Raw genomic sequence first — 26,764 nt, forward strand, 5'->3', positions numbered from 1 at the left:
GACTTCTTCTTTCCCTTTTTAGCCTTTTTAATTTTTTTAAACCTTTTTCAGCATGCTTTGGGAGTGCAGAAGCTCTGCTTCAGCTTTGGTGAGATCTCTCGTGGATTGTCTTCTTTAGGGCCTGAAGTCCTCTTGAGAGGTCTGACTCAGAATCCTCCCCTGTTGGGTCCTAATCCTTCTGGCGGAGAAGCTGAATCACATTGTCAGAGCCCTTCTGGTCAGCTTGGGAGGGAGCAAGGGAGTCTGATTAGAAGCTCTGTTTCTTTCCTCAGGATGCTCATGAGCCACTTTAAGACTTAGTGGTTGGGTGGGGGGAACTGAGACTCTGCAAGCCTCCTATCTTTGTTCTGCCTGGGACTTACCTCCTGAATCAAGAAGTTAGGGTCCTCTTCACTTCTGGAGCCTCTTCCTGCTCTGCACTAGTCCAGCTTTCCCCCTAGTGGAGTTGCAACTGCCATGGTGGGTAGAGGATCTCCACTTGCCTATCAGCCTCATAGCCCCAGGACCAGCATTAGGATTAGTTGCCTGGGTAAAGACTGGGCACAACTGGCCACATGCCAAGCCTGGGAAGGCTCTCTCACAAATAGAGAGCAGGTTGGATTGTTAACCTAGTGCTTTCTCAGCTACCCTGCCCATATAGGAGCAGAGGAGTTGGCAGGGAGATGCTGCAGCAGAGGCTGAGGTTGGGTTAAACTCTCAAGAAGTTAATCAATCCAGGAAGGAGGAAGAACACTCAAGAGGAAGGAACTGCATTCCACTGCCCAAAATCTGGGCAGAAAAAGATAAAACAGAAAGAATACGGGTGGGAGCAACAGAAACTGCCTCTGTCTGCTGCCGCAGCAAGCAGGAGCACAGAGGGCAAACAGGGTGCCAAAATGCTGATTCACCTCCGTGAAGCTGCAGAGAGAGGAAAGCAGCCCTAGATGTCCAGAACTGCGGAAGACACCGGGCTGAAGAACAAAATGTTTTAACCAAGGTTTCTGAAATGGTGCTAATCAGGACAGGCAAGGGCAATTTTATCAAGTCTAGATATGTTACAAGCAGGCAGGGTTATTGAAGTGTTGTATACCTGAAAAATATTCAAAGCTGAATTCCTGCATACTTCAGTAGAAAATGGATTTACCTGCTCCTTCAAATCACGTGGAAACCCAGTTCTCTTAAACCCCAATATGAGAAACACACACAGACTTAAATGCAACTGAAAGCAAACTCAAGGAAAAGTCAATTTTATTCAGCCTATTTAAAGTTACTTCTGGGGTTATTTTTCCCTTTGTTTTTTCCTCCTTAGTTAACACGTTTATCTAAAACACTTGACACACATGCCATCTTTATTAAGGATTTAATATGCCACCCCTTCTACAGTAGGATGAGAAATCTCACGATAGCTTTTGATTCACCTAGCTAAGTCCATCAAGAAAATCTCCAATAAACAAAAAGAGTATGAAGTCTCAACCACCCTGATACTTTGAAGGGTAAAAACTAGGGCATGCAAGTGGGTTTTTCCCCCCCATTTTCAGATCATCTTTCAAAGATCAGAAGGAGTAAGCAAGCTAAAAATGACAAACTATTTAATAAAAGCAATTTAATTACTGCAGGCTGAGTCAAACTCACTCTAGCTAAAGAAGATTTATTAAATTGCTTAAAAAAAAGTGTGAGAATAGTTGAATCTCCATATAAACTAAAGAGCATCCTTTGTAAAAACTACTACAGTCAAACACGTTTTAGAAAATAAACAGCATAGTCAACTGAACATATAAAATTGCAATACTAAATATTTGTCATATCAAGCAATGACATTTACATTAACAGGGAATTCCATTAGTGTAGTACATTTAAATATTCAGAGCTACACTTTAGCAGATAGCAAAAGCTATGAGATAATGTTACGTACAAACTTCCATTGTAACACTTTGTTCATTTGTTCAAGAATTCTAGTTCTGAGATCAACCTTCCTATGCTGTGTTTATGTGATCCTCATTACCTACACGATAGGTGTGATCCCGCTCCCATTGAAATAAATGGCAAAAGTCTCGTGGACTTATATGGAGCAAGATCAAGCTCTGTCTGAATAACCCAGAAGTGAATACTTTTGCAAAGTTGGAGGAAAACCTCTTCAGCAATTTGAGTTATGGGAAAAGGAGAAGAGTTTAACTGAAAGGTTTTTTTGTTTTTTTTAAACTCACCAACATTCTATGCCAATATCTAAGTCGTTGTCGAAAATATTGAACAGAGCCGGTCCCAAAACAGACCCCTGCGGAACCCTACTTGTTATACCTTTCCAGTAGGATTGGAAGCCATTAATTAAAGAAATCATCTGCAAACACTTGGAAAGTGGTAAGGTGATAGGGAATAGCCAGCATGGATTTGTAAAGAACAAATCGTGTCAAACCAATCTGATAGTTTTCTTTGATAGGATAACGAGTCTTGTGGATAAGGGAGAAGCGGTGAATGTGGTATACCTAGACTTTAGTAAGGCATTTGATAAGGTCTTGCATGATATCCTTATGAATAAACTAGGCAAATACAATTTAGATGGGGTTACTATGATCTCTGAGAATCCTGTGGCACCTTATAGACTAACAGACGTTTTGGAGCATGAGCTTTCGTGGGTGAATACCCACTTCCTCAGATGCATCTGAGGAAGTGGGTATTCACCCACGAAAGCTCATGCTCCAAAACGTCTGTTAGTCTATAAGGTGCCACAGGATTCTTTGCTGCTTTTACAGATCCAGACTAACACGGCTACCCTCTGATACTATGATCTCTGAGTATGGTTATCCAGCCAGTTATGCACCCACCTTATAGTAACCCCATCTAAATTGTATTTGCCTAGTTTATTCATAAGGATATCATGCAAGACCTTATCAAATGCCTTACTAAAGTCTAGGTATACCACATTCACCGCTTCTCCCTTATCCACAAGACTCGTTATCCTATCAAAGAAAACTATCAGATTGGTTTGACACGATTTGTTCTTTACAAATCCATGCTGGCTATTCCCTATCACCTTACCACTTTCCAAGTGTTTGCAGATGATTTCTTTAATTACTTGCTCCATTATCTTCCCTGTCACAGAAGTTAAACTAACTAGTCTGTAGTTTCCTGGGTTGTTTTTATTTCCCTTTTTATAGATAGGCACTATATTTGCCCTTTTCCAGTCTTCTGGAATCTCTCCTGTCTCCCATGACTTTCCAAAGATAATAGATAGAGGCTCAGATACCTCCTCTATTAACTCCTTGAGTATTCTAGGATGCATTTCATCAGGCCCTGGTGACTTGCAGGCATCTAACTTTTCTAAGAGATTTTTTACTTGCTCTTTTTTTATTTTATCTTCTAAACCTACCCTCATCCCATAAGCATTCACTATGTTAGACATTCCTTCAGACTTCTCAGGGAAGACCGAAACAAAGAAGTCATTAAGCATCTCTGCCATTTCCAATTTCCTGTTACTGTTTCTCCCTCCTCACTGAGCAGTGGACCTATCCTGTCCTTGGTCTTCCTCTTGCTTCTAATGTATTGATAAAAAGTCTCCTTGTTTCCCTTTATTCCCATAGCTAGTTTGAGCTCATTTTGTGCCTTTGCCTTTCTAATCTTGCCTCTGCATTCCTGTGTTATTTGCCTATATTCATCCTTTGTAATCTGACCTAGTTTCCATTTTTATATGACTCCTTTTTATGTTGCAGGTCATGCAAGATCTCATGGTAAGCCAAGGTGGTCTTTTGCCACATTGTCTATCTTTCCTACCCATCGGAATAGCTTGCTTTTGGGCTCTTAATAGTGTCCCTTTGAAAAACTGCCAACTCTCCTCAGTTGTTTTTCCCCTCAGTCTTGATTCCCATGGGACCTTACCTATCAGCTCTCTGAGCTTACCGAAATCCGCCTTCTGAAATCCATTGTCTCTATTTTGTTGTACTCCCTTCTACCCTTCCTTAGAATTGCAAACTCTATGATTTCATGATCACTTTCACCCAAGCTGCCTTCTACTTTCAAATTCTCAATGAGTTCCTCCCTATTTCCTCTTCTCCCTACCAGCAAAGCAGGTGCAGTCAGACCTATCAGCCTGCTAAATATGGTTAAAAACTGCTTATCTAAAGATATTAACTAAATAGTGCTGTTAGCAGTTCTACAGTATCAGAAGACTTCTGAACAACAGTTATTACATAACATAAGTTAAAAAAACCTAGGCAGTTGCAATAAACAACATAGTGAGGGATGAGCCTCAGGCTGTACTCTATGTTTCTGTATGTTTATCTCATATTCAAATTAAGGTTATATTTTTCTATGCAATTCTATTCTTCTAAAGCTACTATGTGTGTTTAAACAATTGAAAGGGAAGTAAAACACACTAGCTATCATAAAACTCATATGCAGAAGAATTTTTATTATTATTTGTATTATCATAGCACCTAGAGCCCCAAACAGGGATTAGGACCCACTGTGCATAGTACTATACAAACACAGAACAAAAAGATAATCCCTGCTCCAAAGAGCTTACAGTGTCTCTTTCTATACCTTTTGTATGTGTCGTATTCTGACTATATAGACACATGGGATGAAACATACCTGGTCTACATGGAAAAATGTGTTATATACAATAGCACTTTAGCTCCCAATACCGACAAAAGGATCAAATCCTAGCTATAAGTCACGTGTGAGAATCAAGTTGATGGTCTCATCTCTCTCGCTCACAAAACCACAAGTTTAAAAGAATAGGCCGTCTAATAAATTAATATTTATGACTGAAATATCTAAGGTGCCTGCATGTGTATATTTAGGTGTATCAGCAGAACTCTGGTAGAAACATTTAGATCTAGACAAATACAGTAGAAAATATAGCATAGGCAATATAGGTGGCAAGGTGGTCTATCTATATCGGGACACCTCTGTATAAACACCTGTATATCTTTATAAAGTTGAGTTAATTTCGTATTATTTTATAGCACTGGTTGAGAGATACTTTTGTCAGGTACTTTCATCTTCTACTTTATCACTATGAAAATATATAATTTACTATGCCCACTAGGTACTTTCACAGTGACAATGTAGAAGATGAAAGTAACTGACAAGTACCTAACTGTACTCTGCCAATCTCAAAACCAACACTATAAACGAGTACGAAATTAACTCAAAGGTTATAAAGACGCATACAGTGAAATGTTATTTAAAGTTCTGTAACTCAATGATTTCATACAATAAACTACTACAGTATTACTACTGCCGAACAGCTCTTATTTTAAAAAAATGTTTTCTGATGTTCTTTTCAAAAGTACTTAATTTTATTTAATTATTCTTCAGAAGTAAAGTCCAATTGAAATGGGTGTTATATGAATCACTAATTGCTGGAGCACATTACTTTTTTGTTTTTAAATAGCAGTAAAATATGGACACCTCCTTTTATTAACGTAAGGACAAAAGTAGACAGTTGCCAGTATTACAGCAAGAAAAAAATACAGCATACTAATGGTACTCCAGGTTTACATTTGCATAAAGAGTTTTAGATATCTAAAGTTATTGTGCTTAACTAACACCTGTCTTATTTCAAAACATAGGTATGTACATAACCCATCAGCATAGTATATACTGTGTCAAAATGTTGATATTGTTCGCTGCACTGACATCTACACAAACACAGTTTGAAAGGGCTAAGAGGACTCTGCACAAGATAAGGGAAGAACCCTTCAGTAATGAAAGCTATGACAGGCAATGAAAGCTGAACGACGAAACTCCTAACATAGATTTTGAAAAACTGGTTTTCTAACTCTTAATATCAACATTTCCATAAAGTGTAGAGAGTGGAACTATTATAATCAGAGTCCCACAACTGTCAGAAGAGTGCTAAACTATTGGGAACACCCACCCCCCACTCAGCAACACCCTGAGCACAGAAGGAAGGCACGTGTTTACAGCTTGGAAGGAAGATTTCTCATGCTACTCCCCACCCCCAAAATAAAAGAAAAAGAAAATAAAATATTAACTGAAGATTTAAAATAAATATATATATTTTAATATATTATTAAAAGAACTAGTATCTACTTCATGAAGGTGAAACTACACATTTTCATGAACGGCAACACAATCTGAAGTATTTCTGTTGTCAAGCTGTTGAGAACTAAAAAGAGACAAACTTACCTCCTTCCAAGGACTCACGAATTGTGTACGTGCATATCGAGTTAGCATGTGGATAATAACAACTTGCCCCCACTCCTCCACATCAACCAACAAATTACACAGCTTTCGATAGTTCTTGTGAATCAGATCTATTCTATCCGGGCACACTTCTTCAAATGCCATAACCACACTCCCAGCTACCAGCTAGAAAACAAAATTGTAAAAACAAGTCAGTGATTCTCTCCACAGATGATCCATATGTGAGTACTTAGAACTAATATTGACAATTCAGTACTTTAAAGCATGCCTATTATGCAAAAAGATAGTAGCCAGAAAAAGAGACTCCCCCTCTACTCACACAAGTGAAGTCTTATTTTAAAATGGATTCGAATAACTGCATTAATCAGTATATTTGGCAGAATATGTCCTTTTGTCAAACAAAACAGACAAACTTTCTATTACATATTTAATCTCAACCCTAGTACATAAAGTGCAGGCAAAACCAGTTGTTTGTTTTGAGCTTTTTCAGGGGATAGGGGTGGTAATTTATGGTTTCGCAAAGAATTTATCAGATGCAAGACTTACTTCACATCTGCAAGTTAATGGTAAGTACAAGTACAAAATAGCGTTGTGCACTTATTAACATTCCATGATCAAATTGGAGGAGGAAGTGGGGTGATTTCTGACATAATGGCGCCAACAACCTCTCTTGACTGCTAAACAATCACTGCCAGAATCCCTGGGGTTCATAAAATTACTTCTAAAGAGCAAATTTAAGCCTTTCGAGTGTGTTAGATATTTTCAGCAATTTTCTCAGAGGATTTTCGCAGAATCCATCCAGACTTTTCTACAAGTTGTTTGCCCCCCCACCCCCCTCCAATTTCAAAGGTGCACAAGTTGAAAGTTTATGCCACCAGCACAGTCAGTATATTTTTTGGAACATAGTATAAATATTTTCAGGATGTATACAATAAAAAATGTCCTTGTCACATAAGTTTTCCTCTTTCCTCGGTTATGAAAGTAATTTTGCTTTCAAGAAAAAACAAAATGAACAGATTCTAGAGACCTATTATCTGCAAACACATGGTTCCGTCTGCCTGAGGTTTCTCAAGTGCTATGGAGGAAAACTTTTGTGGGGAATCCTTGAAATAATGGCAGCAAGTCACTTCATGAAAGACATCAAGCTTCAAAGACAACCAACATATGAATTCCACAACACAATTTTTGAAATTTTAAACAAAGGAATTCTAAGCTCCAAATCAAATAAATTTGTAGTAACTTTAGTTTGAGACTTTGGACTCCTCTAGTCTACTACTCTGCTACAGAAAGCTATTGGTATAATCACCTTCAATAATAAAAGACACAACAGCAAACACTATACAGTAAATACTTAAGTTGCCTCCAGGAAATCAGTTACACACAGCAGAAGCACTTGTCAGTGTGTCAAGAATTACTATTCTTCCTTTCCTAATTGTTTTAAATAAGATTTGCTTTGTGTCAAGGAACATGTTAAGCAAAACATCTAACATGATAAAACTTCTATATGAAGCAACTGATATGTATGCAGTTAGCATGCCTGCAATCCAGCTTTCTGGCAGCATATAATGTCATTCTATCTGAGTGCTGGGGATTTGCATTTCATCTTCTAAAATTTCCCCAATGACTTAAAGTAAGCAATTAAATAGAAATATAGTTTATTGAAATGGCACTTCTTGAGAAATATTAAATATAATGATATTCATATGCTACATTTTTTTCTCTACATTTGGGTAATTAGTATGCGCCCAACACTACAACTGAAAGAAAACATCTCAAAATATAGTCTTGACATTACGCTAAAGAAGTTTCAAGTCCTGTGGGAATTTTATGAATTACTAATAAATCTAACCATAAAGTTGCATTTATTGTCCCAAACCCTGCCCATGTGCTGGTACCTACTGGATATGCAATGCATTCCAGAGAACAATGAATTCCTTATTTGCAAGAACTAAATAAAAATGCATTATACTTGCAACAGAAAATAGAACATTATTATATCACATATAGAAAGGTAACTTTGTGTTTTCAGTATTTTTAGTTTTGTTATATTAATCTTTATTATTGCATAGATATAATAGACAACTTAGGTAATTATTCATGTCATTAAATGCATTTCTATTTATTTGGTGGTTAGAACTACTAAATAACCTTGTGTTATACTGGTATTAAAACTACTAGGATGTACCTCAGCATATTCAAATATTACGCTTAGTTTGAAAACTGAGATGGCAACAAACTATTGTAGATTTAGATGTAGTTTAAATACAGAGAGGTTTCTTTAAAATGTTGACCAAAAATTTTAAGAATGGTACCTGAAGTGAAGTTCCTAAATTCACATTTCGGCTCAAAATAAGCAGCTGGATTTGCAGAAAGGTTGATCACTCATCAACTCCTTTGCACTTTACTGAAAGGTGATGTGTTCTGAGAACTCAGGAGTTGCTGGCCACTTTACCTGCACAACTACAGACTCAGTGGTCCATCTGTACATCCACTCTGCACTAGATTCATAGCAGCTTTAAATCAGGGCCGCCCAAAGGATTTAGGGGACCTGGGGCAAGGCTAGGTCTTCGAAGGCAATTCAGCAGCAGGAAGGACCCACCACTGAATTGCCACCAAAGAATGAAGCAGCGGCGGTAGAGCAGCCTAAGTGCCACCAATCGTGGCTCCCCCCCCGCCCCCCGCAGCTTGCGGCGCTTGCACTCATCGGGCAGTGCTCCGAGACTTTGGCAGCACTTCAGCGGCGGGTCCTTCACTCACTCCGAGTCTTCCGCTACACTGAAGGACCCACTGCCGAAGTGCTGCCGAAAACCCAGAGTGGCTGGCCCCTGCGGGGCTTGGGGCCTGGGGCAAATTGCCCCACTTGCCCCCCCGCCTCCGGAAGCCCTGGCTTTAATGCACTCAGGGCCTTTTGCAGGATCTAATATAATGGGCATAGGAATTTTACTTTTTTTTAAATAAATACTTTTGAAACATGCATTTTTGTTCTATTAGATGCAAAGAAAATTATATACCGGGGGGGCCAACCTAAGCCTGAGAAGGAGCCAAAATTTACAGATGTATATTTCCAAAGAGCTACAGTAATGTGTCAGCAGCACCCCATCAGCCCCACGCCTCTGCTCCCAGAGCTTCCTACCCCTCCCAGCCCCGCCAATCAGCACCTCCCGCTCCCTCCCCATCAGCTGTTTTGTGGCATGCAGGAGGCTGGTTGGGAGTGGGGGGCACGAGGGCACAGCAGGCTCAGGGGTGGGGGCAGGAAGAGGTGGAGTGGGGGCAGGGCCTGTGACAGAGCCAGTGGTTGAGCAGTGAGAATCCCCTGGCACATTGGAAAGTTGGCACCTGTAGCTCCAGCCCTGGAGTCAGTGCCTATTCAAGGAACCACATATTAACTTCTGAAGAGACGCATGTTGCTCCAGAGCCATGGGTTGGGCACCCCTGGACTATAAGAACATAAGAACAGCCATACTGGGTCCAACCAAAGGTCCATCCAGCCCAGTATCCTGTCTACCGACAGTGGCCAATGCCAGGTGCCCCAGAGGGAGTGAACCTAACAGGCAATGATCAAGTGAGCTCTCTCCTGCCATCCATCTCCACCCTCTTACAAACAGAGACCAGGGACACCATTCCTTACCCATCCTGGCTAATAGCCATTAATGGACTTAACCTCCATGAATCTATCTAGCTCTCTTTTAAACTCTGTTATAGTCCTAGCCTTCACCTCCTCAGGCAAGGAGTTCTACAGGTTGACTGTGCACTATGTGGAGAACTTCCTTTTATTTGTTTTAAACCTGCTGCCCATTAATTTCATTTGGTGGCCCCTAGTTCCTATATTATGGCAACAAGTAAATAACTTTTCCTCATTCACTTTCTCCACACCACTCATGATTTTATATACTCTCTATCATATGCCCTCTTAGTCTCCTCTTTTCCAAGCTGAAAAGTCCTAGCCTCTAATCTCTCCTCATATGGGACCTGTTCCAAACCCCTAATCATTTTAGTTGCCCTTTTCTGAACTTTTTCTAATGCCAGTATATCTTTTTTGAGATGAGGCGGCCATATCTGTACACAGTATTCAAGATGTGGGCATACCATGGATTTATATACGGGCAGTAAGATATTCTCAGTCTTATTCTCTATCCCTTTTTTAATGATACTTAAAAACATCCTGTTTGCTTTTTTGACTGCCACTGCACACTGTGTGGACATCTTCGGAGAACTATCCATGATGACTCCAAGATCTCTTTCTTGATTAGTTGTAGCTAAATTAGTCCCCATCATATTGTATATTGTGATACACCCAGGACAACTGGGTACAACAAAGTAGTAGAAGGCAGATATACTGGCCACTGGATTAAGAGTTTTCTGTTCCCTGACTGACCAGATCAGGGGCTGTTCCAGGCTAATGAGAACACCTGACTCCAATTAACTTGCAAAGAGTCAGGTGAGGCCATTAAGGTAATGTGACCACCAGACTCTAATTAAGGCCCTTGTTGATACTATAAAAGGGCTCACTCCAGTCAGGCTGAGGAGAGTCAGGGGAGAGGAAGTGCAGCTGAAGGGCTGATTAATGAAGACACCCTCAAGTCATTGGTAAGGGAGCCCTAAGGTAAGGGTGAAGAAGGGAGAAGCAGGAGAGCTGTGAGGAAGTGGCCCAGAGAAATATAGCAACTCTGGCAGTGAAAGGTTGGCTGCCAACAGCTGCTACCATTAGGGTCCCTGGGCCAGAACCCGGAGTAGAGGGCAGCCCGGGTTCCCCCCTACCCACCACTACAGGAACACCTCCTGGGAAGGGAAGACAGGCCCCTGTCAGAATAGGAGGCTAAAGTGTTTTGGTATGAGGCTGTAGGAGCAACAGAGACTGTGGGAGTTCTCTCACCAACCTTCTTGCTGGCTTATGATGAAAGGGGCTCAATAGACTATCCCTGGCCCTAGAGAGAGAAGGGCTATGTGGAGGGTTGCAGTGAGCCTCTGAAGCTAGCATAAACCGCCTGGAAGCAAGGGAACCCACAGGGACAAGGTCAGAGCTCTGCCACAATGTATAGTTGGGGTTATTTTTTCAAATGTGCATTACTTTACATTTATCCATATAAAATGGCAAATGAAATTTAGTTACCCAATCATTTAGTTTTGTGAGATCTTTCCGAAGTTCTTCACAGTTTGCTTCGGTCTTAACTATCTTGAGCAGTTTAGTATCATCTGCAAACTTTGCCACCTCATTTTTTACCCCTTCCGCAAGATCATTTATGAATAAGTTGAACAGGATTGGTCCCAGGACTGACCCTTGGGGAACATGACTATTTACCCCTTTCCAGTCTGAAAATTTACCATTTATTCCTACCCTTTGTTCCCTGTCTTTTAACCAGCTCTCAGTCCATGAAAGGATCTTCCCTCATATCCCATGACAACTTAATTCATGTAAGAGCCTTTGGTGAGGGACCTTGTCAAAGGCTTTCTGGAAATCTACGTACACTATGTCCACTGGATCCCCCTTGTCCACATGTTTGTTGACCTCTTCAAAGAACTCTAATAGATTAGTAAGACATGATTTCCCTTTACAGAAACCATATTGACTTTTGCCCAACAATTTACATTTTTCTATGTGTCTGACAATTTTATTCTTTACTATTGTTTCAACTAATTTGCCCGGTACTGAAATTAGATTTACCAGTCTGTAATAGCTGGGATCACCTCTAGAGCCCTTTTTAAATATTGGCGTTACATTAGCTATCTTCCAGTCACTGAGTACAGAAGCCGATTTAAAGGACAGGTTACCAACCTTGATTAATAGTTCTGCAATTTCACATGAGTTCTTTCAGAACTCTTGAGTGAATGCCATCTAGTCCTGGTGACTTGTTACTATTGAGTTTATCAATTAATTCCAGAACCACCTCTAGTGACACTTCAATCTGTGACAATTCCTCAGATTTGTCACCTACAAAGGACAGCTCAGGTTTGGTAATCTCCCTAACATCCTCAGCCATTAAGGCTGAAGCAAAGAATTCACTTTGTTTCTATGCAATGACTTTATCGTCTTTAAGCGCTCCTTTTGTACAGGGCTGCCCAAAGGATTCCAGGGGCCTGGGGTCTTCGGTGGCGGGGGGCCCCGCTTTGGTGGTAATTCAGCGGCGGGGGGGGGAGGTCCTTCCATTTGGGAACCCGCCACTGAAGAGCCCCAAAGACCCGCGGCTGGGGCTCTCTGCCGCTGAACTATCGTCGAAGCGGGACCCATCACCGAAGTGCAGCTGGGTGTCTTTAGGGCACTTCGGCGGAAGGTCCCGGAACAAAAGGGCCCCCCCACCGCCGAATTACCGCCGAAGACCGGGCTGCACTTCGGGGGCGGGTCCCGCTTCGGCGGTAATTCACTGGTGAGGGGTCCTTCTGCCCCGGAGCGGAAGGCCCCCGCCGGCGAAGACTGGGAGCGGAAGCAGCTCTGGGGGCCCGGAACCCGCAAGAGTTTTCCAGGGCCCCCGAAGTGAGTGAAGGACCCCGCTCAACTCTAGTAGGGGCCCCTGCGGGGCCCAGGGCAAATTGCCCCTCTTGCCCCCGCCTCCGCCCCCCCCTCCCCGGGCGGCCCTGCTTTTGTATCTCGATTGTCCGGAGGCCCAGCTGGTTGTACTTAAACATTTTATTCCCGTTTGAGTTTTTGGCTAGTTGGTCTTCACACTCCTTTTTGGCATTTCTTATTCAATTTTTACACTTAATTTGGCAGTGTTTATGCTCCTTTCTATTTCTCTCACTAGGATTTGACTTCCACTTTTTAAAAGATGCCTTTTTATCTCACTGCTTCTTTTACATGGTTGTTAAGCCATGGTGGCTCTTCTTTAGTTCTTTTACTGAATTTTTTTTAATTTGGGGTATACATTTGGGCCTCTTTTATGGTGTCTTTGAACAGTGTCCATGCAGCTTGCAGGGATTTCACTCTAGTCACTGTACCTTTTAATTTCTGTTTAACTAACCTCATTTTTGAATAGTTCCCCTTAACTGTTAAATGTTATTATATTATGGTCACTATTTCCAAGTGGTCCTGTTCGAGTTACCTCTTGGACAAGATCCTGCACTCCACTCAGGACTAAATCAAGAATTGCCTCTCCCCTTGTGGGTTCCTGTACCAACTGCTCCAAAAAGCAGTTATTTAAAGTATTGAGAAATTTTGTCTCTGCATTTTGTCCTGAGGTGACATGTACCCAGTCAATATGGGGATAATCGAAATCCCCCACTATTATCGAGTTCTTTATTTTGATAGCTTCTCTAATCTCCCTTAGTATTTCATCGTCACTATCCCTGTTCTGGTCAGGTGGTCAATAATGGATCCCTACTGTTATATTCTTATTAGGGCATGGAATTACTATCCATAGAGATTCTATGGTACATGTGGATTCATTTAAGACTTTTACTTCATTTGATTGTACATTTTCTTTCACATATAATGTCATACTCTAGTCATTCATGTTCCTGATACCTCCATAACAGAGCACAGGACTTTGGGGTTTGATTTTTTTTAAAAGCAAAGCACTGTAAGAACTTCATTGTGTACCATTAAATGCAAAGAATATGCTGAGGTCAGCAGATATTTTGTCATATTTACAGCTCGTGAACCAATTATTTGAGTTGGTTTGCATAACACTTACTGTAATGTGCATACTACTACTTAAGAAAATAGTAGATTAACTTGATTTTTTTTATTCTCTCCATTTTCCAAAACCAAGGTTTTAGTACAAGAGACAAGAATGGAGGATTTAGAACACAAAGTTTAGAGACAGCAAGAGAAAAAAGAATACCCAAATTTTCTAACTTTTCCCTAATAAAAGGACCATTCTCTAGTTAGCTCTACCTATTTCCCCTAAAGTATGACCCTCCTGTATGGCTAAACATCAGAGGCATAGCTGATAATCTTAGTTTATTAAAGCATCAATATTCTATAAAAACATTTAGAATTAAAACAAAATGATCCACTCAGAATTTAAAACCAAAAAATATTGATTTCCAAAAATCAGTCAGTTAATTTCCATCTCACTGTGTCAATAGCAGCTTTTATGTATAAGGAGAAAAAATAAATCACTCCAACAAAACTAGCAATGAGCTCGTCAAATTCAAATGCAGCTTTCCATTTATGTATTTTTTATATTAAAGCAATAAACATGGTTCATTTGTCTTTCACTGGTTGCCATGTTTTTCTGTCCTGTTGCTATGGACTTCAGCCATTGGCTGCGCTCCAAGGTAAACTACATGAACCATCAACAAAAGTGACACCCAATCTATGGAGTTCATATTTTCCCCAGATTATCTATGCTAGTTGACAAGCTGGTAATGAAAAAAATCACACTAAGCAAATGGTTCCTCTAATAACAATAAATTTTCTATAAAATTATGAAGGGTACAAAACGTTTCCTTGCATCTATTTTGTCATGAATTCTAATTAACGCTGCAAAAACCTAAGAGTGCTGGGTCATCCGAAGAAATGCATCGAGGTTTGATTGATAATATGTTGCACTGGCCTATGCCTGCCAAGATTTCTCTCTCTCAAAATTAATGGCCATCCCACCTGCCCTAATCATACAGCCCAAATGATATTCCCCTTCTTATTTCAATTTTCTGGAGGCATGGAAACTGGGAAAGATGAGTCATTTATCTTCTAATAGCTGGATAATAGATCTATCACAATAAAACATCTGCACAAACTCAGTAATTTTTTCACAGTGGTGCAGCTTTCACCAACATTAAATCAATAACTTATGAAAACACTGGCTTACCCACACATGCTGGCACTGAACACTAACGTACTTAACAGATATTTACTAAAAAGTAGAGCTAGTCTTTCCATCCTCCTTACTCCCAAAGGTACTGCTCTGGTTTAAAAGCTCAAGTATTCTCATCACATAACCATCACCAATTATTAGGATCAATTTTAAATCTTAAAGATTTAACTTCAAGAGCCTGTGTTTTATACAGTAGTCATGCAGTCTTAAAAAGCAACTCTTAGTGTTCACTTGTGTAAGAAACAATTATGGTAGTTAAGTGTTTTATTTTTTCAAAAAGTCAGTTTTAGGAGTAAATCTTCATGCCACAAGAAAGCAGTAATGTTCGTAAACATTCAGAGTAGGCTAGTGCTAGCTGAAGACTCTTATTATTAGGGCAAAAAGATTATTATACTCTGTAGGAGCAAGACACTGGGAAAGATTTTAAGTCCTAAAAAGATGAGTTACAAAATGAAGGGCCTGATACTTCTCTACGCTTGATTTACCCTGAGGGTAAATAACTTAAATGGAGTTGCTCTCATTTACACCAGCGTAGCCAAAACAAGAATCTGTCATCAGTAGTGCCTTCCCTGACTTCTCGTATACAGGGAGTGCCTGAAAGTCATGAGCATACACGCACAGATAATTAATACATTTCAGAAACATGAAATCAGCTAAAAGAAGAACAGGAGTACTTGTGGCACCTTAGAAACTAAAAAATTTATTTGAGCATAAGCTTTCATGGGCTACAGCCCACAACTATTTAACCATGTTTAGACCATTTTTGTGACAGACTAGACATATGTCTCTCTCAAATTATGAATTTCATTTTGTAACGTGAACACTGCTTCTGATAGTAACCTTCATTGTGACCTTCAGTTTGTATTGCAACCCCTATGTTGGCTTGAGAGATCCTGTTGGTGTTGAAAAACAGCCTAGTTCTGACAAGGCCAGTCTATTCTAGACACTTTCCTAATCATGTTGGAGGTGTGGAACACTTCGAAGAGGATTAACAATGAGAAAGTTAACATTGTTAACTGACTGTCCCCTACTGGAACAATAAGGCCACTGACATTAAAAGACACTCAACAAGCCTGACCGGGGGAGTGGGGGAAGACTGGAACCTTTAATCCCCCCCAGCCTCAGCTGTTTAAAAGACTGTTTAAGAGGTGGGTGCTTCTCTAAGCAAGGTCAGACCACAAATCTGAGGAATTTCCACACGCAAAACCAGTTTTAAGAGAGAGAAGGCAAGAAGTGGATTTAACACTGCATTCTTTTTGGGAAAAAACAGTTACTCACCTTTTTGTACCTGTTGTTCTTCGAGATGTGTTGCTCATATCTATTCCAGCTCGGTGTGTGCACGCACCACGTGCACAGAAGTCGGAAAACTTTTCCCTAGCAGCTACCTGTTGGGCTGGCTGTGGAGCCCCCTGGAGTGGTGTCGATATGGCGCTCTATATAATACCCAGCCATTCAGTTCCTTCCTGCTGGCTACTCTGACAGAGGGGAAGGTGGCGGGGAATGGAATAGATATGAGTAACACATCTCAAAGAACAACAGTTACAAAAAGGTGAGTAACCTTTTTTTTTTCCTTCAAGTGCTTGCTCATATCAATTCCAGTTAGGTGACTCCCAAGCCCTACCTCGGAGGTAGGGTCGCAGTCAAGGTAGTGCGGACTGAAGAACAGCCCTGTCGAAGGCCGCATCATGGCGGGATTGCTGGACTATGGCGTAGTGCAACGTGAAGGTATGCACTGAGGCCCATGTGGCAGCCCTGCAGATGTCCCGAAAGGGCATATTTGCCAGAAAGGCCATAGACCATGCCTGAGCCCTTGTGGAGTGAACCATAACAGCAGGCGGAGGGATTTCTTTCGCCAGATTTTAGCAGGTACAGATACATGCGATAATCCATGAAGATATCCGATGGGCAGAGACCGGAGTGCCCTTCATCCATTCCGCGATGGCGACGAACAGCTGGGTCATCCTACAGAATGACCTTGTGCGGTTTATATAGAAGGCGAGGGCTCTTCTAACATCCAGTGAATGAAGACGCTGCTCTCGAAGGTTGGCATGCAGTTTCAGGTAGAAAACCCGCAGGAAAATGTCCTGGCTTACATGGAAACGAGATACCACTTTTGGTAGGAAGGCTAGGTGAGGCCTCAGCTGAACTTTATCCTTGTGGAAGATGGTATAAGGTGGTTCACATGTGAGTGCTCAAAGCTCGGAAATCCAGCATGCTAAAGTAATGGCCACTAGGAAGGAGACCTTCAGGAAAGGTAGAGGGGTGAACAGGAAGCCAGTGGCTCGAACGAAGGACCTATCAGACAGGAAAGAACCAAGTTCAGGTCCCAGGCCAGCACGGGACGTTTCGTCGAGGGATGGATCTTTTCCAAACCTTTCAGGAAGCGCCGCACGACCAGGTGTGCGAACACTGAGCATCCCGCTGCTCCTAGATGGAACGCTGAAATGGCCACAAGGTGAACCTTGAGGTCCGGGTATAGGAGATGACTGTGGTTCTGCGAGATGAGATCGGGACAGAGGAAGATGTTGGGGCGCCCTATCAATAGATCCAACAGGGTGGGATACCAGCACTGGTGGGCTCAGGCAGGGGCCACCAGTATAACATCCGCTCTGTCCCTGCAGACCTTGAGAAGTACTTTGTGGATCAGCAGAAACGGCGGAAAAGCATAGAATAGCTGGCCTGAGCACAAGATCAGGAAAGCATCCGCGATCGATCCCGGACTGTGACCCCTGAAGGAGCAGAAGGCTGGGCACTTCCTGTTGGTCTGCAAAGCGAACACGTCAATATGGGGAAACCCCCAGATACGGAAGATCAAGTAGATGATGTCCGGGAGAATCGACCATTCATGCGTGAGGAAGCGTCTGCTCAAGCTTTCCGCCAGCATGTTCTGAACACCCAGCAGGTACAAAGCTTGGAGAGTGATGGAGTGGGCTAAACACAATTTCCACAGAAGAAGGGCTTTGTGACAGAGTATGCTTGTTTGTTCAGATAAAATATGGCTGTGGTAGTCTGGCGTGTTGCACTACGTAGGTGCAGGATGCCATGTGACCCAGCAGCTTGAGAGACTGCCTCACTGTGGTGGTGGCGAACCTGCAAAGGTTGGTGTTTATGTTTGTTAGAGCTAGATGCCAGGCCTCTGGGAGGAAAGCCCGAGCATGGGTCGCATCTAAGACTGGTCCGATAAACTCTATCTTCTGTGTCGGTGATGGTACGGACTTGCTGGCGTTCAGCATGATGCCCAAGCGATTGAACATGTCTATGACTAACCACACCTGAGACTGGACTTGCTGGTGAGACCAACCCTGAATAAGCCAGTCGTCGAGGTATGGGAACACGAACATTGACAGTGAAGAAAAGCTGCCACGACCACCATGCACTTGGTGAAAACACGAGGGTCTGTGCACAAGCCAAATGGGAGGGCTGTGAACTGGTAGTGCATCTTGTGCACCATGAACTGGAGAAAACGTCTGTGGGATGGGGTGATTGAGATGTGAAAGTAGGCGTCTTTCATATTGAGGGCAGCATACCAGTCTCCCAAGTCCAGAGAGGGGATGATCGAGGCCAGGGAGACCATGCATTACTTCAGATTGACTATGTGTTTGTTGAGCTCCCTGAGATCCAGAATAGGCCTTAAGCCTCCTTTTGCCTTGGAAACGACGAAATAGCGTGAGTAGAAACCCATGTCCCGAAGCTCTTGAGGCACTTCCTCCACTGCTCCTAGGGCGAGGAGTGTCTGTACCTCCTGGATGAGAAGTGGCTCGTGACAGAGGTCCCTGAAGAGGGATGGGAGGGGTGGACAGGGAGGGTGTAGACCAGAAGTGCATAGAATATCCCGCCTCTATTGTGCGAAGGACCCAACGGTCCAATGTAATAAGGGACCAGGCAAGGTACAAACGGGATAGTCGGTTCAGGAAGGGATAGCTGGCCAGGTTTTGCACTGGTAGTCTGTCCTCGAGCGCACCTTCAAAATGGGTGCTTAGAGCACTGGAGGAGGCTTGGATTGGCCCTGGCTCTGTCCTGAAGGAGGGCATGATGGTCTATGCTGGGGTTACCTACTTCTCCTACAGGAGAAGTCCTGCCTAGGTCTGGGCGGGAAGGGGCCCTGTTTCAGGGGCTGAGGCTTAAATGGCTTTCTTTGTGTGCCTGGGGTATGCATGCCCAAGGATTTTATGGTGTTCCTTGTGTCTTTCAGAGTACGCAGGCGAGAGTCAGTTTGCTCAGTGAACAGGCCCTGGCTGTCAAACAGAAGATCTGAATGGTGTGTTGCACTTCGAGTGGGATGACTCCTTCAGGGGGGAGCAGTGCAGGAGTGCATGGAGGGGGGCACCGAGTCCCTCGACGGATGAGGATCATGTGATGACCAGTGCCGGTATGGGGAGCGGTGCCGAGAGGGTGATCAGTCTAGCGCCACAGAGTGGTGCCGAGGCGGGTCCCGGTGCTGTACCGGGGACTGATTCCATGAAGGAGATTGGTGTCATGAAGAAGACCAGTGCTAAGAGTGGGATCAGTGCCACGACGTGGACTGGCGTCACAAAGACGATCTGGGCCAAAAAGTGGACCGGTGCCGAGACAGGAACTGGGGTCGGGTTGGGGATCTGCGACAGGACTGAGAGCGGTGCCACGATGATGAGCGGTGCCGAGCAGGGGTGCGGTGCACAGAGCGGTGCCAGTCCAAACAGTGCCGCAGCATCACCGAATGCAATCTGGACCTCGAGCGGGACCATGTCCTGGCAGCCAACAACGCCCTCAAGTGTGAACGGCTCCGAGGGTCGGGGCTGCGAGAACAGCGCCACTAGTCTAACCGGCAACATGAGCCGGACTGGTGCGCGGTGCGGTGGCAGGACTCCGAACAACACTGGGACTCAGTGTGGCATGGGAAACTCGGTCTGGGAACGGGTGGCCCAAACACCACCGGTTTACCCATCGATGGTACCAGAAGTCATGCCGGGGATGGCATTGGGATGGCTGTCATCTCAATAAGCCCTCTAGCAGCCTTGAAGGTGTCCGGGGTGGAGGACAATGTAACTTCCTCCTCTTGAAGAGGTCCCTGTGGTATGGGACTAGTATGAGCAGATGGAGGTTTCATGGTTTTGTCAGGCTTTGGGGCCTGGTCAGAGCTGGTGTGGTCAGGGCCGCGGTGAATGCCTCAGGGCTTTTGGAATGTTCTTCCATGGCTTGCTTCTCACGAGTGACCTGGGAGTGGGAGCGATGTCGAGGTAGATATCTTTGGGGCCCAGGAGATTGTCGGTCCCAAAGAGGGCGAGGGTCCTTAAGCGGTGCTGCGGGCAGCACTGCCGGGGGAACACTGCACACCAAGGCACTCAGGCCCGTATCTTAAGGGAGGCAGTGCAGACTCCGTGAGGAGTTGCTTGAGGCAGATTTCTCTCTCTTTCCTCGTGTGGGGCTTGAATGCTTTACAGATTTTGCACCTGTCCACCTGAGGAGTCTCCCCCAGACACCTAAGGCAGGAGTCATGGGGGTTGCCCGTAGGCATGGGCTTGCAGCAAGAACTGAGGGTTTGAAGCCCTGGAACAGCATGTCCCAGAGCCCCGCAGGGCACTCATTGAAGGGGAAACACTCCCCCCCCAACCACTATATTACACTTAACGCTAAGATAACTACTAACAAAGGGAACTATTTACAAAGATAAGAGAATGCTAAGGAGTAGTGGAGCGCTTGCTAGCAAGAGACCACTGTTCCAACAACCATCCCGGGCGGTAAGAAGGAACTAAAGGGGGGTCGGGCCAGCAGGGTCTTATACAGAGCGCCATATCGGCGCCACTCAAGAGGGCTCCACAGCTGGTCCAACTGGTAGCTGCTAGGGAAAAGTTTTCCAACTTCCGTGCACGCAGCACGCGCACACACCCAACTGGAATTTATATGAGCAAGCACTCAAAGAAGAACAGGATAGCCCTGCCTGCAGACAATGGATGTATGTCTAGTTGGTGAGCAGCCAGTTTCCTGATGAAGAACAGTTAAACAATTTTTCAAGGAGGAGACTACTTTTTCTAGACATCTGTACAAGCAGAACAATTGGAAGGGGTCTAAACATTAATTTTACCATATAAATAAGTCCTCTTTATGAAAATCTGTTTTGATTTGAGAGTGTGCTTTTGAAAATAAACTGGTAGAAAGCTCATACGCTAAGTTAGTTTTCTTGAGAACGATTTCACAGCTAACTGAGGTCCCAAACCAAGAAACCTTTTTTGCACATGCTTAACTTTAAGTAGACAAGTAGTCCTGCAAAAGTCAATGGCTCTGCTCACATGCTTATCTTCACGTACACACTTAAATGTTTTCCTAAATTGGCCTTAGATACATGGTGCAACACACTGCTCTAAAACCGGGCAATACCTAAGCTGCTGAACGTTCAGCAAGTGCTTAAATGATATCCTGAATCAGGGCCACAATTTGCAAGAGATTGACTCCCTGCAATGGGGTTTCTAATGTGCATGGATCAGGACATTCTGGTGGTGTCTAGCCAAATAGTTCCAGACTAATGTATTTACACCTGTCTGTGCTTCTCCCGTCTCTCTTCCCCGTCGTCCCACATGACAACAGTGCTTTGGAGTCCTAAAGTGTGAATTTCTGTGTTTTGTTGTATTACTTTTTCAATATTATTCTTTTTAAAAAGAAAGAAACTCTGTGGCAATATTAAACCAAAGCTCTTACGAACATTAAGGTGATATGATGAAGCATGCAAAATCCAGAAAATGCCAAAGTTAAAACTTCAAGTCAAACTCCTTTCTGCCACCTTGTGTGTAAACATAACAATGCAGACTTTAAGAATATGATCACATTTCTCAAATACAATGTAATTACACATAAAAGAACATTAAGGTTGCAAATTCAAACATCTGTAAGCTAGGAAATACTAGAATTAAGATTGCCGGCTATGTTGTATAGTTCAAATTTAATGGTACGTAATGACAATCATTGAGTAGACTTGCAGCTGAAAGAGTGTGACCATTACAACTATACACTTAAAAATTACACTAATTTGTGTTACTTACCGTACTTTTATCTTTCAGAAGCTTTTCTATCACTTCAATTAACATTTCCTTTTGCTCTGGATCAAGACTAAAAAACAAAAACAAAGCTAAGGATATATTTTTAAAATGAAAAAACTTATTACTTTAACATTTTATGGTCAGGTTTACGCTTGAAACAAAGATAGGCTATGCAGTGAGGAGGGGAAGGAAACAAACAAGGGAAATGTGAAATTATTTTCAAATCAAACACTTGGTATTGTGGGGAAGAAAAAGGATGCAAAGGAGATTGTGAAACATAAAATGGCAAAAAATAGTACACATTAATTTCTGTTACAGCATTCAGATAGTTTACTATTCTGGAACTAAGCAGGCTTCCCTAACTCACAAAACACACAAACATTCAGAACAGGGTTAGAGCATTTGGAGGGTTAGTTTTCTATTTAATAAAAATAACTTTTCGAACCTCCTTTATCAGTAAAGATCAGAATTTTAAAAACTGCTTGTTCCATTAGTCTGACCAGTAACAGGTTGGAGTCCCGGAATCTCGTTTTTTTAAAAAGCTATTCAAAAGAGCATTACATTGAGTTGCTATGGGAATTATTGGGAAATACAGACCTCAAGCTCAATGTTCTATATAAATAGGTATAGGGAAGATACATGCTATATTTCAGAGAAGGAAAATATGAACATGAGTTATGCCATGTATATGCACACTTCTGAGATTAACTGCAGCCTTTAATTGTTAGGATAGGAGAACACAAGCAAGCATATCAGCTTCAACTGTCCATTTCCCAAGGGAAAAGACAATGAAAGAAGGCACTGTCATACATTTTGGAAAGTAATTACTTGAATAGCCGTATCTTTCATCTTCAAGACTAAGGGGCAAAACTCTCATGGACTGAGTTGGCAGAATGAAACAAACAAGGTAAGAACACTTACGGACTAAACAAAAACTGTGATTCTTATCAAATAGCAAAGAAAAGGTTTTACTGCGGAGACTGAAGACAATTTCAGGTTCTTTAAAGCTGACATTACATGGCAGAGATAAGCAGAAATTAACCAGACCACAGGAATTAAATGCTGACAAAGTAGATTTTTGTCTGTTCTCAGTATTTTTCCTTTATTTTGAAAAGTATAGTTATTTAACCTACAGTAACTGTGGTTCTTCAAAATGTATTGTCCACAAAGATACTATTCTAGGTGTGCATGCATCCCATGCACACAAGATCAGATTATTTTTTAATAAGAGTGTCCACCTCCAGGGCTGTGTCTGCACTCCATCTACCCTTCCAATCATCTTAGCCAAAGACATAAGGGGCCGGAGAGCCACAACCAACACTCACTTCCTTTACCAATAAGAATCCCACGTGGATAGGGCTCCAAATCATTAGGTAAGGAGGACGGGTTGTAGAATCTGTGTGGACAAGACACTGTACAGCAACTGAATTCTTCAAAATAAGACACCATGCTCTGAGTGATTGTCCATACAGATTCTACTCCTGGTGACTGAAGAAGTTCTCTCAAACCTGGAGGTAGAAAAAGAGGTCCTACTTAAAGAGTGACTGCAGGACAGCCTTAACCAAAGTTGCCATCAAATATGAAAGCCTATACCGAGGAATAAGTAGCAGTAAGTAAATGAACCATGCTTCAGGCAACAGCTCTACATATTTCAGATATGGGTATATTACCCAAGCAAGCAGTAGTGGCTACCTAAGCCTCTAGTGAAATGGGCTCTGATGAGATCTAAAGGCTCTTTCTTAGCTATCTGACACTAAGTCTCAATACAATGCAAAACCTACTAAATCCTTCCTGCAAAAGCCACAGACAGTTAGAGACAAGCTAAATAAAAGGATAACGCATCATGTCTAGGGTGTGAAGTTTTATTTCATGTTGGATGGAATGAGGTTTCAATAAAACTGGAAGGTGGATGGATTGATTAGGGTGGAAATCCTATCCTACCTTAGGAAGTAACCTAATGTGAGGCCTAAGAGTGACCTTGGTCTTTTTGAAATATGGTGTAAAGGGGACCAGAAACAAAGGCCTGAATTACTTCCTCTCTCCTGGTGGAAGTAATAACCATCCAAAAGTCTGTTTTCATTGACAGGTGCTAAAGAAAGCAGGTTACCATGGGCTCAAAACGGGAGAAAGAGTCCCATTAAGCCAGTGAGAATTATGGTGAGGTTCCAGAAAGGTGGAGGGGTGAGGGAGAGGATCCCTAACAGGTGGGAAGTTATGAGTGAGGCTCTTCAAAAACCTTGACACCATGAGATTTGAAATTTAACCCCAAACTGGAGGGTGATTTGCGGAGAGTGCTGCTAAATATACCATGACTGAACTAACAAAGTACAGATTGATTCAGGGTAAGTAAATAGTTCAGAATAACCAAGACTGAGGTTGTCAATGCAAGAGCTGCTGCTGAGCCACCTAGTCAGAAAACCTCTTCCCATTCAGCTCTAAGTCTTTTTGGTGGACAGTTTTTTTATTTTTGACGACGTTTTAGAATTATATAGCAGCAGCTCCCCTCTAATAAGTCATCCAACCAGCATCTAGGCTATCCAGTGTAACAATGCAGAGTACAGGTGCAAAATCCAGCCCTGCTTCTTGGAAATTATGTCAAGTGATTAGTGATTAAGGTGACTGGTGGACAAGTTGACAAATTCAACAAAAAATGCCTGGACAAGTGAGGGCTATCATGATCACATTGCCTGCATCTCATTATAGTTTCCTGAGGACACTGGGTATCAAAGAAATTTGTGGGAAGGCATAGAACAGTTTCTGTGCCCACAGAGGCCATCAGCAAACCCAAGCTTGTGATGCCATAGGAGCAAGATGTCCAACATTTATTGCCAAGGACTGTAGAAAGGGGCCTGCTATCAGGAATCACCACCACCATGATGTTGTGGGAGGACTGAGTGATTAAAGGACCATTCATAGTTCTCTGAAAAGCCCCTGCTGAGTTGATCTACAAAACACCCTACTGGATCAAGTAGGTGGAGAGCTCCTCATGTAATGTGCTGAAGCAGGCACCAATTTTGAAGATGTGTCATTTTTGACAGAGTAGGGAGGATCTCTCCCCCTACCTACCTGTTGATGGAGTGAATCACAGTAGTGTTGTCTTTCAGAACTTGAACAATGAAGACTCAAAGAAGGAGTAAGAAAGCCTTGTATGCAACAGTATGGCCCTGAACGCCAGGATGTTTATATACAGCATGGTCTCCTGGGCCAACCGTAGTCCTTGAATCGTGATGATCAAAATGAGCTCCCCTTCCTTGAGCGGAGGCATCCTGCGTTAAGGTCTTGGCAGGGAGAGGCAGAGGAAAGGGAATGCCGTTGCATACCTAAAGTGGCTCTGCCCAGCAATTTAGTGAGGATAGTATCAGAGGGGTAGCCGTGTTAGTCTGGAACTGTAAAAGCAGCAAAGAATCCTGTGGCACCTTATAGACTAACAGACATTTTGGAGCATGAGCTTTCCTGGGTGAATACCCACTTCGTCAGATGCATGTAGTGGAAATTTCCAGGGGCAGGTATATATATGCAGGCAAGCTAGAGATAATGAGATAGAACAGGGCCTCATCCTCCCTGATTGAACTAGCAGTTGAGGTGTGAAAACCAAGGGAGGAGAAACTGGTTTTGTAATTGGCAAGCCATTCACAGTCTTTGTTTAATCCTGAGCTGATGGTGTCAAATTTGCATGAGTGAGGATAGGAATTCTGAAGGAATAATGACCGAGGAGGTCTATGCTGGGTCTGTTTGGTAAATATACTGATCTCAACCATCCTTGAAGAGGCTAAAGGTCAAGTCCGGCTTGCTGTGAGAGACAGGTGCATGCTTACATGTATCCCAAGAGTTGAAGTACATCCTCACTAGTGTTTTGGTATGCATCTGGAGCAGTCTGATCGATTATCATTTAGAATAATTGCTAATGTATGTATATTACTGCCAATCTGGAATCTGACACTGTCCTGGTGAATTCTATAGTCTCAGTTGTAGGTCAGAGTGGACTTTGTTGACTTTTAGCCCTAGTGAAGCGAATAGGTGGAATATCAAATGAATTAAGTCAGTTACTTGCTGTGGTGATTTTCTCTAAGCCTGACAGTTCTTCAGATAAGAGTAAACTTATATGTCTCACCTCCAAAGATGTACAGCCAGTTTGACCTGGAATTTGGTGAAGACTCAAGGAGCTGCTGAGAGGCTGAAAGGCAGGACTCCACAGTGCTCCTGTGAGAAATCATGGGTACTTCCTGTGTACCAGATGGATGGAGATGTGAAAGTGTGTGTTGACAGCTGAGAGTTGTGAGCCATTCCACAGGATCCAGGTAAGGTATCATGGAAATTAGGGGGGAAATACAGAATTTAACACAATGAACAAATATATTGAGACATCAAAGGTCAAGGACAGATATTCAATCTCCTTAATTCCAAAGAAGAAAGAAGTGAAACCCTTGTCTTTGAACACTATGTGCACTTTTTCCACTGCTCCCAGTTGTAGCAGGGAGTCTACCTATTTTTTCAACCATCTCTCATGAGATGAGTCCCTGAAAGGAGACAGAAGGGAGCAGAGGTTGGAACAGTGTGCAACTAGATGGATACTCCTTGCTTACTATAGAGGACCCGCTGGTCCTAGATTATCCCATTCCAAGACTCTTGGTGAGGAGAAGTGGGGGGGCAACAAAGGAAAAAGATCCATACGTGGTCCGATCAGTCGCTGTATACTCATGTAGAAACTGAAGGGTGTTTTGGGAGAAGAAGGTTGGTTTGTTTGTTTTTTAAAACCAGACAGTCCAAGTCACAGGGTGGTCAAAGAGGAATTTCTGCTTCTTCCTCAGAGGTTCTGATGGTCATTTATTAAGACTAGTACTGGGGCAGAGATTG

The 26,764-nt window shown here is 42.7% G+C and overlaps 1 protein-coding gene across 2 annotated transcripts in view; it reads right to left on the reverse strand.

Moving 5' to 3' along the window:
- The window catches only part of AP3B1 (adaptor related protein complex 3 subunit beta 1), a 312,676-nt gene that overhangs the window by 214,365 nt on the left and 71,547 nt on the right, over window positions 1-26,764 (reverse strand). For both annotated transcript variants that reach the window (XM_030566153.1, XM_030566152.1), the window contains exons 6-7: window positions 21,914-21,980; window positions 6,130-6,312 (exon numbers count right to left, since the gene is read on the reverse strand). In XM_030566153.1, the coding sequence (XP_030422013.1) occupies window positions 6,130-6,312; window positions 21,914-21,980 (250 nt within the window). The remainder of the gene's footprint in view (window positions 1-6,129; window positions 6,313-21,913; window positions 21,981-26,764) is intronic.

Source organism: Gopherus evgoodei, chromosome 6 (genome assembly GCF_007399415.2).
Source record: "Gopherus evgoodei ecotype Sinaloan lineage chromosome 6, rGopEvg1_v1.p, whole genome shotgun sequence".
Lineage (NCBI taxonomy): Eukaryota > Metazoa > Chordata > Testudines > Testudinidae > Gopherus > Gopherus evgoodei.